A 14,499-nucleotide genomic window follows, 5' to 3' on the forward strand; every position below is an offset into this window, starting at 1 on the left:
CTCGACCTTCACGGAGACTCTCTGGCCGCTGGGGGAGCAGGAGCAGAGGGATGTGGGGGCGGAGGCCGTGCCTGGTCCTCTGGAGGCGGAGCCAGGGCCACGGCGGGGGGCGTGTCCACGAGGGGCGTGTCTGCAAGGGGCGTGGCCATTAGGAGGCATGGTCACGAGGGGCGTGGCCACCCTCTGGCCCCAGGCCCCGCTCTGTGCCCTTCCTCACTCCCGCTGGGCCCGCTGCCCCCTCAGCCCCGACTTGGGACCCCAGAACCCTGAGCCAGGCCTGTGATGGGTGTGTCCAAGCAGCCAGACCAGCCTCAGGCCCGGCCCCCGGGCAGGCGCGGTGGTGGTGGGTGGTGGGCGGGGCCCAGGCCCGAGCCCCCACCCGACCTCCCACTGACCGGCACCTTCCTAAGAGGGACGGCGGCCTCCAGGCTCCCCCGGGAGCTGGGACCCCGGAGCTCTAACCCGAGGTCCTGGTGGATGGGGGTGGGAGCGGCGCTCACGGTCAGTGCCGGCTGGAAGGAGGACCCACTGCTCCCAGGAGAGTCGCAGGGCACCCCCAGCCCCCTCAGTGCCCCCCTGAGCCGTCGCAGCTGGGAGGGGCGGAGGGGGCTAGGAGGGGACCCCTGCCCACCCTCTCCCGGCCCCGCTGCCTGTCGTTCTGGGGATTCTGTTCTCTGGGGGCTGGTCCAGAGAGATTGGGAAGCAAGCTCCCTGCAGCCACCTGCGGCCCTCTCAGGTGGGGGGTCCTGCACACACCTGGTGGAGGCGGCGCCCCCTGGTGGCGCCCCCAGGTATAGCTAGACCCAGTTCCTAAGGATGCACCTGAGAAGGGGTTTCGTTGCCCCCACCCCATCACATTATCCACCATGGGACGTGGAGGGACAGGGGTCCTGCCTGGGTCCCTCCCAGCCCCCCAGATGGCTGGCTGCTTCTTGTGCAGCTCAGAGCAGTTCTCCACTATTTATGCGGCGCAGCTTCACCCACTGTCAAGTAAGTGCCCCTTGGGTGGCTCCCACTCAGCCCCGGGGAAATACTTGTCTTTGGTGTCCAGCAGGCCAGGGGTTTGGGGCCACCATGCTGCTTCCAGTGTGCTTGACCTTGCCCCGCCCTTGAAGGTGACGTCAGCGTCATCTGCCCTGACCAGAGGCCGCAAACCCTGACTCACGTCGGGTGGCCCCATAGAGCCCCTCAAACCAGGAGGTTTGCTCAGGGAGAACAGAAGCCTTTAGAGGTAGCCGAGGACTTCAGAAATCCCGGGCCCTAGCGCCTTCCTTTGGAGGTGGAAACAGGGCTCCTGGGCTATTCTGGGGTTCCAGGAATTATAGTGGGAAGCCAGGCTCGCCCTGTGCACCCCGTCCTGGGGACAAAGCCCCCTCCTGTCCGTGCTTGGTGCTGCTCCGGCTTCGGCCCCTCTCCCCGCCTCCCTGGGGACACGGAGACCAGGACGCCGGAGCTCTGCTCCCCAAGCAGAGCAGGGACCTGGTTTCCGCAGCTCACATTTAACCAGGTACATGCTCTGCTCTCAATGGACCCAAGGACGCTGGCGCCGCTGCCTCCCCTGTGCCCTGACCTGACCCAGAAAAGGAGGGGGGTGGGGAGCAGGGCACGGCTGGCAGGTGGGGCTGCGGCCAGGGGCCCACCAGGCCCAGAGCCTAGCGCTGGACGCCCCTTCCCCTTGGGGACCTCCCCAGCCACCTGCACAGGGGCCTAACGGCACGTCCACAGGAGGCTTGGAGCAGGGGCGACGGGAAGCCAGGCTCCCCAGGCTAATGTCGGGGGGCGGGGCCGGGTGAGAGGGGCCCACCCTGGGGAGCAGGGCCTCCGTGGCTGCGGAGGGGCGGAGGTGTCGCCCCTCCTTCCGCCTTCTGCGGACAGGCCACCTTTTCTACCTGTACCCTCCCTGCTCTGCAGGAGGTGCTGAGAGAGTGCGCGAACCACTGCCTCCTCCCGTGCCCCACGCCCCAGGGTTTGCAGCCCCCCAAAAAAGAGGGAGGAGCCCCGCCGACGCCCAGGGCTGTGGAGCAGTGGCATCAGGCGGTGGGACCCCCAGAGCCTGCCTGGGGGAGGGTGCTCCGTGCTAGAGAAGGGGCTGGAGCGGTGACGAGGGGCCAGAGGTCCGGGTGAGCTGAGCAGGACGTCGGGTGGGCCCTGGCCCCTCGCTCAGGGGCGCCCAGCGCTGCCTTGGGCTGCCAGATGGCCAGACACCCAGCCGCAGCGGGGGGCTCCGAAGAGGCGGGTCGGACCCCGGGCCTGCAGGTGCTTGGCGGCGCAGTGGCGTTCTCCTGCCACGTCAGGGGTGCTGGCAGTGACGCAGGCGCAAGCCGACCGCCCTGGCCAGCGTCGAGGCCCTGAGCTGTGGCCAGGGCCAGGGGGGTGGGACCTGCTGAATGACGACACGGTCCCTACGTGTCTCCTTGGACCCCAGGGCCAGGGGTGTGGGGCGTGGGGTGCTGACCCCGGAAGAGCGAGGCGGGGGGCTCTGAAGCCCACCGTGGGTCACTTTGCAGCAGGGTGAGTGCAGATGGGGGGCTTGGCGTTACCCCGCGGTCCCAGCCCGCCACGGAGGGGCTCGGTGTTTACAGCCCTGGGGCTGAGCTTGACTCGGAGGCTCACAGCTCCGTCGATAATGCGGGGCACGAGGCTTCTTAACCAGGGGTCCACGGACCTCCAAGGGGTCCACGGAAAGATTTCGGGGGGCCCATGAGCTTGAACTGAAAAATTCAGCTTATCTTTCTTTTCTCTGGCCTCTAGCTGAAATCTAGCATTTCCTTCCCTTACGAACGTAGGCAATGAATAAATTGCAGTGGTACAGGGGTCCGTGGAGCAAGAAAGGTTAAGAGCCCCTGGCGTGGTGAGGTCAAGCCACCGGCGGGGGCAGGTCTTTGGTGCGGCTGTGCCGGCCCCAGGCTGGCCCTCGGCTCACAGCCTCCGTCCCCCTCCTGTCAGCCAGGCCCCTGGAGACACCCCCCCTTCTAGGGGCCCCCCGGGTTCAGTGGCCTCTGGACGTTGCTCCCCCATCGCCCTGTGCACCAGCTCTGCCCCCCCCCACCCCACGATGGCCATGTGGCCTCTCCCAGGACTCCCTGCCTCCAGCCTCCGTCCGCTCCAGCCCACCTGTGTGCTACAGCCAGAGTGGCCGATGCCGGTCGCCAGCCCGGGCCACGTCGCGCTCACCCCCTGACGTTCCTGTGGCTCTCGCCCATGCCCCGCGCCCTCCGGCCTCCGCTCCCAGACCTCAGGTCCCTGCCCTGTGTCCTCTAGGGGGCCCTCCAGACACGTGGGGGGCAGCATGTCACCTGCTCTTCTCCCCAGCCGGGGGGAGGCTGTGCAACAGCCCAGCTCCAGCAGACTCCGGCTCTCGGCACAGCGACAAGCCCCTAGCAGACTCTCCGGGTGCTTGCTGAATGAATGAATGAATGAGTGAGTGAATGAGTGAATGGATGCCCCCGCATAGGGGCACAATCCCGTCTGCCCCGCCTAGCTGGGGAGGGTCTTGGCAGGTCCCCCAGTTGTCCCCCACTGCCAGGCCCTGGTTTTCTGACATCAAGAGCCTGGAAAGCTGCTGGGATGTGCTGGGCAGTGGGGTGGGGGATCCTCGGCCCTTCCCTGCTGGCTTCCCCAGGCCCCTGTGCTGTGCCCAAGGGGCCGTCACTGGAGAGCCCGGCGGTGATCACTGCTGACTGCCCAGCGAGCAGCATCCTGGGCAGTGAGCCTTCATGGGTTCAGCCACGCTCCTTTGTCACGCTCAGTCTGGGGCAGGGAGCCGAGGCCAGGGGGCCGAGATGACGTGAGGGTCAGCCCTGTATCTCCAAACCCATCCGTGGTCACTATTTATGGAGCCTCTGTCCTCTCACCTGTAGAGTGGGGGCGAGGGACGATGCGTGCCACCTCCTCGGGGCCCCGTGAGGCTCCAGTTAACGAGTGAGAAGCTGCTCGCGCGTTTGCGTGGGCCGCGCAGCGTGCGCGCTCCTGGATTTTCCTGCCGGTCCCCGAGCTGCGTGTGCTGCCCCGCACGAGCGACGGCCCTGCCGCTCCTTCTCGTGCTTGGAAAGGCGGGCCGGGCACTGAGCGCTGCAGAGCTGACCGGGCAAGGGCTGCCAGACCCGAGCTCTGCTCGCTTGGACGCCTTGCCCAGCATCCGGAACACACACCCTGGTGCCCGTGCAAACCCAGAGACCCATCTTGTTCCCGCTCGCCTGTCGAAGGAGGAGCGTTGTAAGGGTGCACGTGTTTGTGTAACACATGCCGAGGGTCGGCTGGCTCAGCACTTTGTAGTAAGTGGTCAGCTGGGTGTCTGGTAGGGTCTCTGAAATTTGAATGGATGAGTGAACAGATGATGCTCATAAGTGGCAAGACAAGTGGATGGACAGAGAGATACACAGATGGGCATGTGTGGATAGATGGGTGGATGGAGGGATAGATGGTGTATTAATCACCAAAGGGGTGCTGATGCAAAATGCCAGAAACTGGTTGGTTTTTATAAAGGGTATTTATCTGGGGTAGGAACTTACAGACACCAGGCCATAAAGCCTAAGATACTTCCTTCTTTGGGGCAAGATGGCTGCCGACGTCTGTCAGGGTTCAGGCTTCCTGGGTTCCTCCCTTCCAGGGTCTTGCTTCTCACTGGGCTCAGCGTTCCTCTCTTCCTAGGTCTTGCTTCTCTTTCCTCTGTGTGCTTACTTCCCGGGGCTCCAGCTTAAGTCTTCAGCATCAAGCTCCAACATCAAAACTCCAACATTAAGAACCCTCAACTCTGTCCTCTGCCATGCCTTTTTTTTTTTAATTTACTTATTTATTTTTAATGTTACGTTAAAAAAATATGAGGTCCCCATATACCCCCCGCCCGCCTCACCCCACTCCGCCCATAACCACAACCTCCTCCATCATCATGGGACATTCATTGCGCTTGGTGAATACATCTCTGAGCACTGCTGCACCACATGGTCAATGGTCCACATTGCAGTTTACACTCTCCCCCTGTCCACCCAGTGGGCCATGGGAGGACATACACTGTCCAGCATCTGATCCTGCAGTCCCACCCAGGACACCTCCAAGTCCTAAAAATGCCCCCACATCTCATCTCTTCTTCCCATTCCCACTCTCAGCAGCCACCATGGCCACTTTCTCCATCTCAGTGTTAAACATTTACTTCCACTACTAATCACATTAGTTCCAGAAAAGAGTATCAATAAGTCCACTCTAATCCATACTCTATTCCTCCATTCTTTGGGCCCTGGGACGGCTATGTCCACTCCACCCCTCTATCCACCAAGGGGTGGGAATTTAATGCCCTAATCATAACTCAGTCATGCCCAAGTACAGATCAGATTACAAACATAATCCAATATTTCCTTTTGGAATTCATCAATAATATTAAACTGCTACAGATGGGTAGACAGAGAGGTGAGTAATGGAGTGGGTGGAAGGGTGGGTAGATGGATGGATGAATGGACAGGTGACTGGGTGATGGATGGGTAGATGGGAGGGTGCATGGAATGATGAATTGAGAGATACATGGACGGACAGATGAGTGCATGGACGGATGGGTGGCTGACTGGCTGGATAGATGGTGAGGAAAGGGGGTCGGTGGTGGGTGGGTGGCAGGTGGATGGGTGAATAAGTGGACGCGGGGTGCGTGGGAGCATGAGGTGAATGGACAGAGGACCAGATGGCTCAGCTCTTCTGGGGCCACGTGGCAAGCTGCCGTGCTGACCCCTGCTGAGGCGCTGGTGAGCCCTCCCTGCCGCAGCCCTGCTGGGCGGGCTGTCCCAGACAGCGGCTTCCTCGCCTGGCCCCCGGGCTTCTGGACGCGGCAGCTGTGCGTACAGCCATCGGGGCTGGAGCCCGAGCCCAAGGGCCCAGCCTCCAGCCCCGCCCCTGCCCGGCCCGGCCCCCTCACCGCTGACACCCCCGCCTCTTCTCTGGACCTGGCCTCTCCGTTCCCCGTGGGGAGAAGCCCACCCGCCTCTGCTTGCTCCCGTCCGAGCCATCTCCTTCCCTGGTGCCTCGGGACGGACGTGGGGCTCGGCCAGCCTGTCCCCTCTGCCCCTGGGCCCTGGGGTCTGCTGCAGTCACACCACCTGTCCACACCTGTCCACACCTGTCCCCACCTGTCCCAGGAGAGGCGTGCAGCCCAGGTGGCGCTGGGCCCCTCCCTGACCTCACTGCCACCTGGGACCAACCCGAGTGCCTCGGGCACTGCCGGGCACCCAGCCAGGAGCGGGACGCAGAGGTCACTGACCCCGGCCAGCATCCCAGCAGCCCCTGTGCACCCCGGGCCACGGTCAGGTTCAGAGGCGACCTCTGCCAGAGTCCGTCGTTACGGCCTGGTGGGGCTGGCCCTTGGCCCTTGGTCCTTCATCAGGTCTCCCCACAGCCCCATGGGGTGAGCTCTCCCCGCACCGGGCTACAGAGGGGGAAACCGAGGCTTGGAGAGGTAAAGTGACTTGTCCAAGGCCACACAGCTGGGGGAGCTCCGACCAGGGGGGAAGCCCCCAGAGCCCCTGCATTTGGCCACCAGCCTGCCCGCCCTGGCCTCGCCGGTTCCGTCACTCAGGGCTGACGCTGGCAGGTGCGTGGGGGTCCGAGCGCCTGGTCCGGGGTCTCTGGGGGTCTGGGCAGGGGAGGAGTCCTGTGCTCGCCTGGACCCCTCCTCCTCCTGGCCCCAAGCCTCCTCCAAGCCCTGTGGTCCAGCGGGCATCCTCATGTACCCCCCGGGCCATGCCACCTGCCCCATGGCCGGGAGCTGGGGAAGAGAGCCCCGTGGTGCCAGCACCCAGCGATGAGAGCCCCCCGTTCCCCCCGCTCTCATTTCTTGTGCTTGTTCCTGGGCCAAAGCAGCCCTGAGTCAGGACGAGGTAAGGAGGGCTGAAGGGATGGAGCACAACCTGCTGCTTACACTAGCTCCACAGCCGGGTCCTGGGGGCCCCCCTTGGGGGGCGTCCCCCGCTCTTGTGTGCTGCCAGCTGGCGCTGCCCCACGTGTCAGCAGAGCTTTGGTCAAGGGGTGATCAGACAAGCTCCCTCTTCATCGTCGCAGCTGCTCAACAGCTCGGGGGCATTTGGGGATAAGTGACAGCCCTGGAGAGTGAGTGTCCAGCTCTCGGGGTTTTCCCTGGTTCCAGCTGGCAGGGCTGCTGGAAGGAAGGGGTACCCCAAGAGGCAAGAGGGAGGCGACGCACTGCCCTGGGGTCTCAACCCCTGGCCGCGGCTGCTTCATGATGACAGGGCACCTGTGTCCCCACTTGTGTGGCTGTGACATGGAGGAAGTCCAGGGGATGGGACAGGAGCCGCCCGTCCGGCTGCACCCCCCCTCGGGGTCTGTGCCTGGAGCAAGCACCCACGCCCTCTGCCGCGCCCCACGCCGTCTGCACCCCACGCGAGTTAAGGGAAGATCGGGGCGCGGGTCAAGCGGACCCGGCGTCCCGTCCTGCCTGCTCCTTACCAGCTGGGTAATCCCGGGTGTGAGCCGAGCCTGCCTCCTCCCCGGCAGGGGCTCCGTCTCCACGGGGGTCTCCCGGGCTCACCACACAAATCCCCGGGGATTCCCTGGCCAGGTGCGGCCCTGAGTGTGCGGGCAAAGCCCGGCCCGGCCCAGCTTTGTGAATTTAATAAGCACAGACCGAGCCAGCGTCACTCATCGCAGGTGCACAGAGGCTAAACCAAGAAGAGACCCGTGGGAGGGTGGCATTAAGCACTCGGAAAGCGGGTGACGGCATCCAGCTCCTTCCGGAAGTTTCCCTGCTGGCCTGTTTCCCGCGGTCCCGTCTCGCAAGAAGCCCCTTCCTCACGGGAAGCCCGAGGCTGCCTTCTTGGAGTGGGAGAAGGGGAGACCCGTTTGGGGACCCCAGGTTCTGTGGGCATGAACTGGTGGCCCCTGAGAATCAGATGTGGCCGGAATCTGGAGCCCGCCCCGCGGAGCGTGGGAATTCCAGCTCGCTCGCCTGCGGCTGCCTGCTCTCGGGAAGACCCCGAGACGAACGTTTTCTTTATAGTTCAGATAGAAAGAAATCTGAAATCGCGCTTGCTTCGTCCGGGCGCATGAGTTCGTTTCCAGGATTCCCCTCATGGGAAGAGAAGACGACGACACCTCCCTCTTGCCGTTGATGACAGAAGAGATCAAAGAGCCCTGTGTCGACTTGGAGTTGTCCAGGGTGGTGCTGCAGGGACAGTTACCAGACATTGTATGTCCTCCCGTGGCCCACTGGGTGGACTGTGGGAGAATGTGGGCTATGACGTGGACCATTGACCATGAGGTGCAGCGGTGCTCAGAGATGTATTCACCAAGTGCAATGAATGTCCCATGATGATGGAGGAGGTTGTTGCTATGGGGGGAGGAGGGGGGTCGGGGGTATCTGGGGACCTCATATTTTTTTAATGTAACATTAAAAAAATAAAGACAAAAAAAATGAGCTGAAAAAAAAAAGGGCCCCATGTCCTCTTAGCAAGAGTCGGTCTCCCAATGAAACGGTGTATCGTACCGTGATTAAAAACCTCGTGGCCCATTGATCGATGAAACCGCGTTGCCCCCTGGCCTCGCCGCTGCCCCCTGGCCTTGCCGTTGGGTCTCGTTATCACCAGTTTACAGTGTCATCGTCAGGTGTCTGTGTTTGCCCAGAAGCACACGTTCTTGACAACATCAGTAACAAAAGCAAGAGTGGATCCAGGGCCCTCGCGGAAGCATCCCGGGGGCCGGCTTCGTGGGGCCGTCGTGATGGGCGCCACGCAGGCCGTGCCGGTTCCCCGCCCGGGGAAGCTGGCGTTCCCGGCGGAACCGGGGCCTGTGGGAGGCCGAGCAGGCCCCCTGCTCTCTCCACTTGGGTTTGGGGACCGCAAACGCTGCCCCCGCCCCTTGGGTCCCCTCTGGAGCCGGGAGCTCTGACGTTTGCTGTGACGGGGCGCCCGCAGCCTGCCCCATTCCTGGCCGTGACCCCGGCTCCCTCTCGCCCCTTTGCCTGATCCAGGTCCGCCTTCGTCCCTGCCGCCAGCAGGCCGCCCCTCTCCACCTTCGAGCACCCGGGGCCCAAGAGGAAGCTGTACAGCGCCGTGCCCGGGAGGGTCTTCGTCGTCGTCAAGCCATACCAACCCCAGGTCGACGGCGAGATCCCCCTCCACCGCGGCGACAGGGTCAAAGGTCAGTGTCCACCCGGCGTCCCGCTTCTGGGCAGCCTCGGTTTACCCCCTCGGCGGGCCTGCCGGGGTGTCAGAGTCTAAGGTGTTGTCTCCACGAGGACCTCTAGAAAAGATGGGTCCCCGGAAAGACAGAAACGGGGCCGGGGCGCTGCTTGCCGGCCCCTGTTCTCGCGGAGGCCCTGCGCGTCCCTGTGGCCGCGTCCCGTGGGGGAGATAATGCACAGTCAGCAACGGGATTCCACTGTTGAAAGGGGAAAGGGAAGAGGGGCAGGGGGGCCACGGTCGGGGCATCCGTCCTTCCACCTGCGAGCCTGTGAGAGCGCGACTCTGAGGCCGGCCCGAACGGCAGGTGGGTCTGGACGTCGTGGTGTTCGTGGGAGCCGGGAGGGTGCCCCGGGGGATGACCCGGCCTGAGCCGAAGCCTGGCGGCCTGCAGAGTCCAAAGGAAGGAATTCTGGTGGGTTGGAGAGAAGGGTTCCCAGAGCGGAATCCTGCAAAATGGGGTTGAAAAGCAGGCCGGTGTCCGGGAGAGGGCAGCCGTGCATGCCAGGCCAGGGGGCGCGGGGAGCCAGCGATGCTTCCTGGGCACAGGACAGCTGGGCGGTGAGGAACCTCAGGGATGGCCAGTGGTGACGGGGGAGGATGGCAGGGTGGGGGGCAGCCTACGGTGCCCAAGGTGCGGGGGAGGTAGAGAAGAGCCAGAGGGAGCACGTGGGGGCAAGGAGAGGACACAGCGAAAGCCCGCCGTGCCCTGGGCCTGCCGCTGGAGGTCAAGGGGTAGAAGGTGTGCCCGCTAGCGGTCACCAGTGCAGGTTCAAATCCTGCCTTCCCACTTACTATCCATTTGGCCTTAGCAGGCAGTTAACTTGGTTCCTTCTTCCGAGCATGCTCCCATCAGGCTACCTTTACCTGGGTTGTTGTAGGTTTTTAGTGGCAGACTCCAGGTGAGACCCCATCTTCTTTCTTGACTTTTTCTTGCACTCTAGCTACACATTTATCTGATCATTTGATAACATCCAGTAGGTCCCTGGGGCTCTGTCCCTTTTCTCTCAATCTTCTTTTCTTCATATCAGATCATTTCTATTGATCTCTTCAAGTTCACTTAGTCTTTCCTCTGAAATATCTCTTTGACAGTGAAATCCAACCTGTGAACTTTCTATTTCAAAAATTATATTTTCAGTTCTAGAATTTCTGCGTGTTTTATTTCTTTTAATCTGCTGAGGCTTCTGATTACTATGTTGGGATTTTTATGTATTGAAACCATGTCTTATTTTATATTACTGTGGATTGATTCAATCACTGCATTAAAGTCTTTGTTATAGCATCAAGTTCATCATAGTTCAGGCTCATGCACGTTTTCTCTTGGGAATGTGCTCCATTTTCTACGTTCTTCACGTGTTCAGTAATTTTTTTTTTATTTTGGACATTGTAACCCTTAAGTTGTGGAGATTCTGGCTTTAGTTATTTTTCTCCAGTAGATTTCTTTTCTTCATTTTGGGAGGTACTTTACTTGTCTGGGCTTGAACTGAAAATTCTATTGCTTGGGGGGCAGCTCCAAGATCAGATGTTTTAACTTTAGCTGAGCCCCTTTGAGACTGTTATGCAAATGCATTGTTTGGTCAGAGATGTGCAGAAACTGAGTTTGGCTGACGTCTCCAGCGCTCTTCAAGGCTCATGGTTTCCTAGCTTCCTCTTTCTGGTTCCTCAGGCCAGAAAGACACCAGGTCTTTCCCCCGTGTACCCCTTACCATTAGCCTGCTGTGTAGACAACACTCAACCCAGGCTGAAAGCCATGGAGAGTGGACTTCCTTATAGCCGCTCCACATCTCCTCTCCTCCAGGCAAGCACGCACAGCTGCCCACAGTCCATCTCCCATCCACTTTCCAGCACCTTCAAGGGGCTGCTTTCTATTACATTCAGGCTCTAGAGCTGTTTTCTGCAGTGCGTGTTGTCTGGTAGGGTCTTATTAGTCCACCAAACCTGTGCAGAAGTCCCTGGATTGATCCTGTATTGTTAAGTGAATATTTTTGTTATCTTCTAAAGATGTTCAAGTCCTAAAAATAGAAACTTAATTACCTGAACTTTTGAATTTCAATAATACAGTCCTTCATGTAGTAACACTTTTATGCCCCTACACGTTATTTTTCACCGGGTCCTTCAATAGTTACCTGCAGTGGAGCAGGCTCACCAACGGTGCACGGGACGCACAGCCGGGGGGCCGCTCCCTGCTCCCTCTTCTGGGCTCACACACTTAGCAGGTGTTTAAGATGTATTTGCTCTATGAATGGGCTCCTCTAGTCTTTCGTGGAACGCAGCAGCCCCCCAGGCCTGTGGGAGACCACCTTCTCCCTTTAGTCGGTGCCTGTGTTGTTCCAGCTGCCTCGTCTGTGGCCCTTTCTCTCACTTCCCCAGACTTCACGGGCGCCCAGAGCCGCGGGAGTGGAGCGGGGAGGCCCCCCGCCTGCCTCTCTGGGCTGCTCGTGCCACTGGCCCCTGTGGCTTCAGCGTTGTTCCCTGAGCCTTGAGCAGAGCTGCTGAGGCCAGGCCAGCTGCGCAGGGGTCCGGAGGAGTCCAGACTTCAAGGACCTGCCCGAGCCCTCTCCCAGCAGGCCTGTCTTCTCCGTCCTTGCCCCTCACTGCCTTCCTCTTAGGCAGAGGTGGACACAGACGTGGCTGGCCCGTGAGAGCCGCATCTGCGAGCAGACACTGTTCTGAGAAAGCTGCGGGAGAGGGCAGGCCCGCGGGACAGGCTGTTTAGGAGCCGCTGTGTAAGTAGAGCGCTGAGGAGCTCTTCCGAAAGCAGCGCGTCTCTTCCCGGTCAGTCGAACCCCATGAATCAGCGGAGTCAGCTGCCCTGGGGGCCAGGAGGCCACACGGGGTGGTTGTCCCAGGAGAGGACGTAGCACACCCGAACCGTGACCCTGCACCCAGCCCGCCCCACAGTCCCAAAGCATTGCCAGGCCCTCCCTGGTCCAGCCCCTGGCCTGGTCAGCTGAGCCTCTTGCACGCAGCCCGGCGCCTTCTTTCCACTGGGGCCATCTTGCCACATACCCCCCCAGGGCCCCGTGGTGACACTTCAGGAATGGGGCGGGTCCTGGGAGTGAGCCTTGGAGACTCACAGGCCCGGGGGCCCTGGCCCGTCCACTCCACGTCTTGGGACTGTGTGTCCTTCTCCGGGTACCCGAGACGATGAGGGAAGAGTGGATGGAGCTAGAGACCGCCGTGCGTGAGCACCTGCTGTTTGCAGGCCTGGTGTGGGTAGGCCACACGTGGCCGCTCGTGTCCCCGCAGTGGCAGAGCCCACGGTGCCCGCTACCCCCCGTCCACAGGTGAGATAGCGCCTGTGGGAAGTCTTCCCACCGCCCACAGCTGGCCCCAGCAGGGCCGCGGCTCCGGTTCCAGCTCTGCCCGCCCCCCAGCTGACGGCTTCTCCCTCTCGGCCCCCGTGTCAGCGCTCTCGCTCGCTCTCAGGTTTTCTTGGCTTCTTTACTTGGCCGTGTGCCAGTTGGTGGTCTCAAAATTACCTGACGAGACGCGGCGGCGTGCCTGAGTCTCGATGCGGCTGCTCCTCCGTGGATGCTGGTGCAGCCAGGGTGTCCCGTCCAAGTGGGGACCACTGAGAATCGGGGGCTCCAAAGCAGGGCGGGGCAGCGCGAGCAGGGCGAGGGCCAGTGTGGCACCGCCCTCGGGGGCCCGCATGGGCAGTGGGCAGCACCGGGTGTCTTGTCTCGGGCCCAGGTGAAGAGCCTGCCCGGGCTCCTTGGGAAGGAGCGGGAGTAGCAGGGCGGGTGGGGGAGGCGCTCCACCATGGACTTGGGTGCGAATCTCGGGGCAGCGTCTCCCCCACCGTGAGGCGAGGGGCCGCCTTTTGTGCTCTCCTCTTGCCCCCTCAACTTTGCGGGGCTAGACTACCCTCCTGGGCTGGGCAGCCCCACCGTGGGGGGTCCTCCCATGGGGGCTCCGCCATGGCCTGTTCTCAGGCAGCCCATGACAGCTGGGGCCGTGGTCCGGGGGGGCCTGGGCGGGGCCCGGGCAGCATCCCCTGCTCTGGGCTCTGCAAGAGCACAGGTGAGCATCGAGGGCTGTCGGCAGCGCAGTGACATGGCACTTGGGGGTGAGTGGGGGGAGTCTGGACAGGGACAGAGGGCAAGAGGCTTCCATGGTCCAGGGTGAGCCCCGCGTGGGCCACGGGGCATGAGTCATCAGGGCCACGATGGAGACGGGAGGCCCAGAGGAGGGGGCTTGCCCGGCGGCCCGGCGCTGCGCCCCACGGCCACCCCCGCGTTTCCAGGCGCGGCATCCGGGGCAGGGCCTCCCGAGCTGGCTGCACTGCCCCTTCCCGTCCCGGAGCCAGCAGAGGTCAGGGGGCGGCGGGTCTGCAGCACGGGAAGGAAGCGGGACCTCGGCACACGTGCCAGGAGAGGCAGGTGGCTCGCCGGGCGAGTGTACCTGTGTGTCTAAGTGTGCACAGGCGTGGGGGGGTGAATCGTGTGTAGCTGTGAGTATATCTGGATTTTGTGTGTGTGTGTCAATGAGTCTGTGTGTGTGTCACTGTGCCTGTGTGTGTGTCTGTGAGTATACGCGTCCGTGTGTTGGGTGTGTGTGGGGGGGTGACTGGGTGTGGGTGTGACTGTGTGTCTGTGTGTGTCCATGTGTGGGTGTGACTGTGTGCTATGTCCATGTGTGCATGTATGTGTGTCCATGTACCTGTGTGTCTGAGTCTCATGTGTCTATGAGTCTTGTGTGTCCGTGTGTGTGTCTGTGTGCCCATGTGTCTGTGAGTCTCTTGTGTCTGTGTACCTGTGTGTCCGTGGGTCTTGTGTGTCCGTGTACCTGTGTGTCTGATTCTCCTGTGTCCATGTGTGTGTCTGTGTGCCTGTGTGTTTGTGGGTCTGGTGTGTCCGTGTGGGTGTCCATCTGTACACACCACTGTGCCTGGCCTGGGCCCACCAGGGGCCGGCGCTCACCCCTCTTCTTGCCCCATCTTGGCGGACGCCCCCCATCTGGGGCGGTCATCCCTGGGCCCTTCCTCCAGTTGAGAGGACAGCTGTGACGGGGCCAGCCCTGAGCTGCCGGGGGCGCTGACGCCAGGGTCGTCGGGCGGCCGCTCGGAGCAGCGCCATGGCGCTGGAAGCAAGGCCCAGGGGAGAGCAGGGGCCCTGGGCCTGAGCGCGCCGCTGGCCGCCGGTCTCCGCTCCCAGGGCCGCCCCCCGCCTTAGTCCAGGAGGCAGGGGGCCGCCTGGAGAGAAGGGACCCCCAGGGCCTGGGGCCCACAGCGCCGCGGGGTGAGTGGGCTGCGCCTGCATCGGGGGTCCTCGGGCCTGGCTGGGGGCTGGCAGGGGCCTCGGCCTTCCAGCCGGTCTCCTCC

General features: G+C 62.3%; 1 protein-coding gene across 3 annotated transcripts in view; it reads left to right on the forward strand.

Annotated features, from left to right (window-relative positions):
* SHANK2 (SH3 and multiple ankyrin repeat domains 2) overlaps positions 1-14,499 on the forward strand; it is a 619,022-nt gene that overhangs the window by 333,198 nt on the left and 271,325 nt on the right. For all 3 annotated transcript variants that reach the window (XM_071217914.1, XM_058304998.2, XM_071217913.1), the window contains one exon: positions 8,963-9,132. In XM_071217914.1, coding sequence (XP_071074015.1) covers positions 8,963-9,132 — 170 coding nt within the window. The remainder of the gene's footprint in view (positions 1-8,962; positions 9,133-14,499) is intronic.

The sequence above is a fragment of the Dasypus novemcinctus genome, chromosome 10, assembly GCF_030445035.2.
Source record: "Dasypus novemcinctus isolate mDasNov1 chromosome 10, mDasNov1.1.hap2, whole genome shotgun sequence".
Taxonomy (NCBI): Eukaryota; Metazoa; Chordata; class Mammalia; order Cingulata; family Dasypodidae; genus Dasypus; species Dasypus novemcinctus.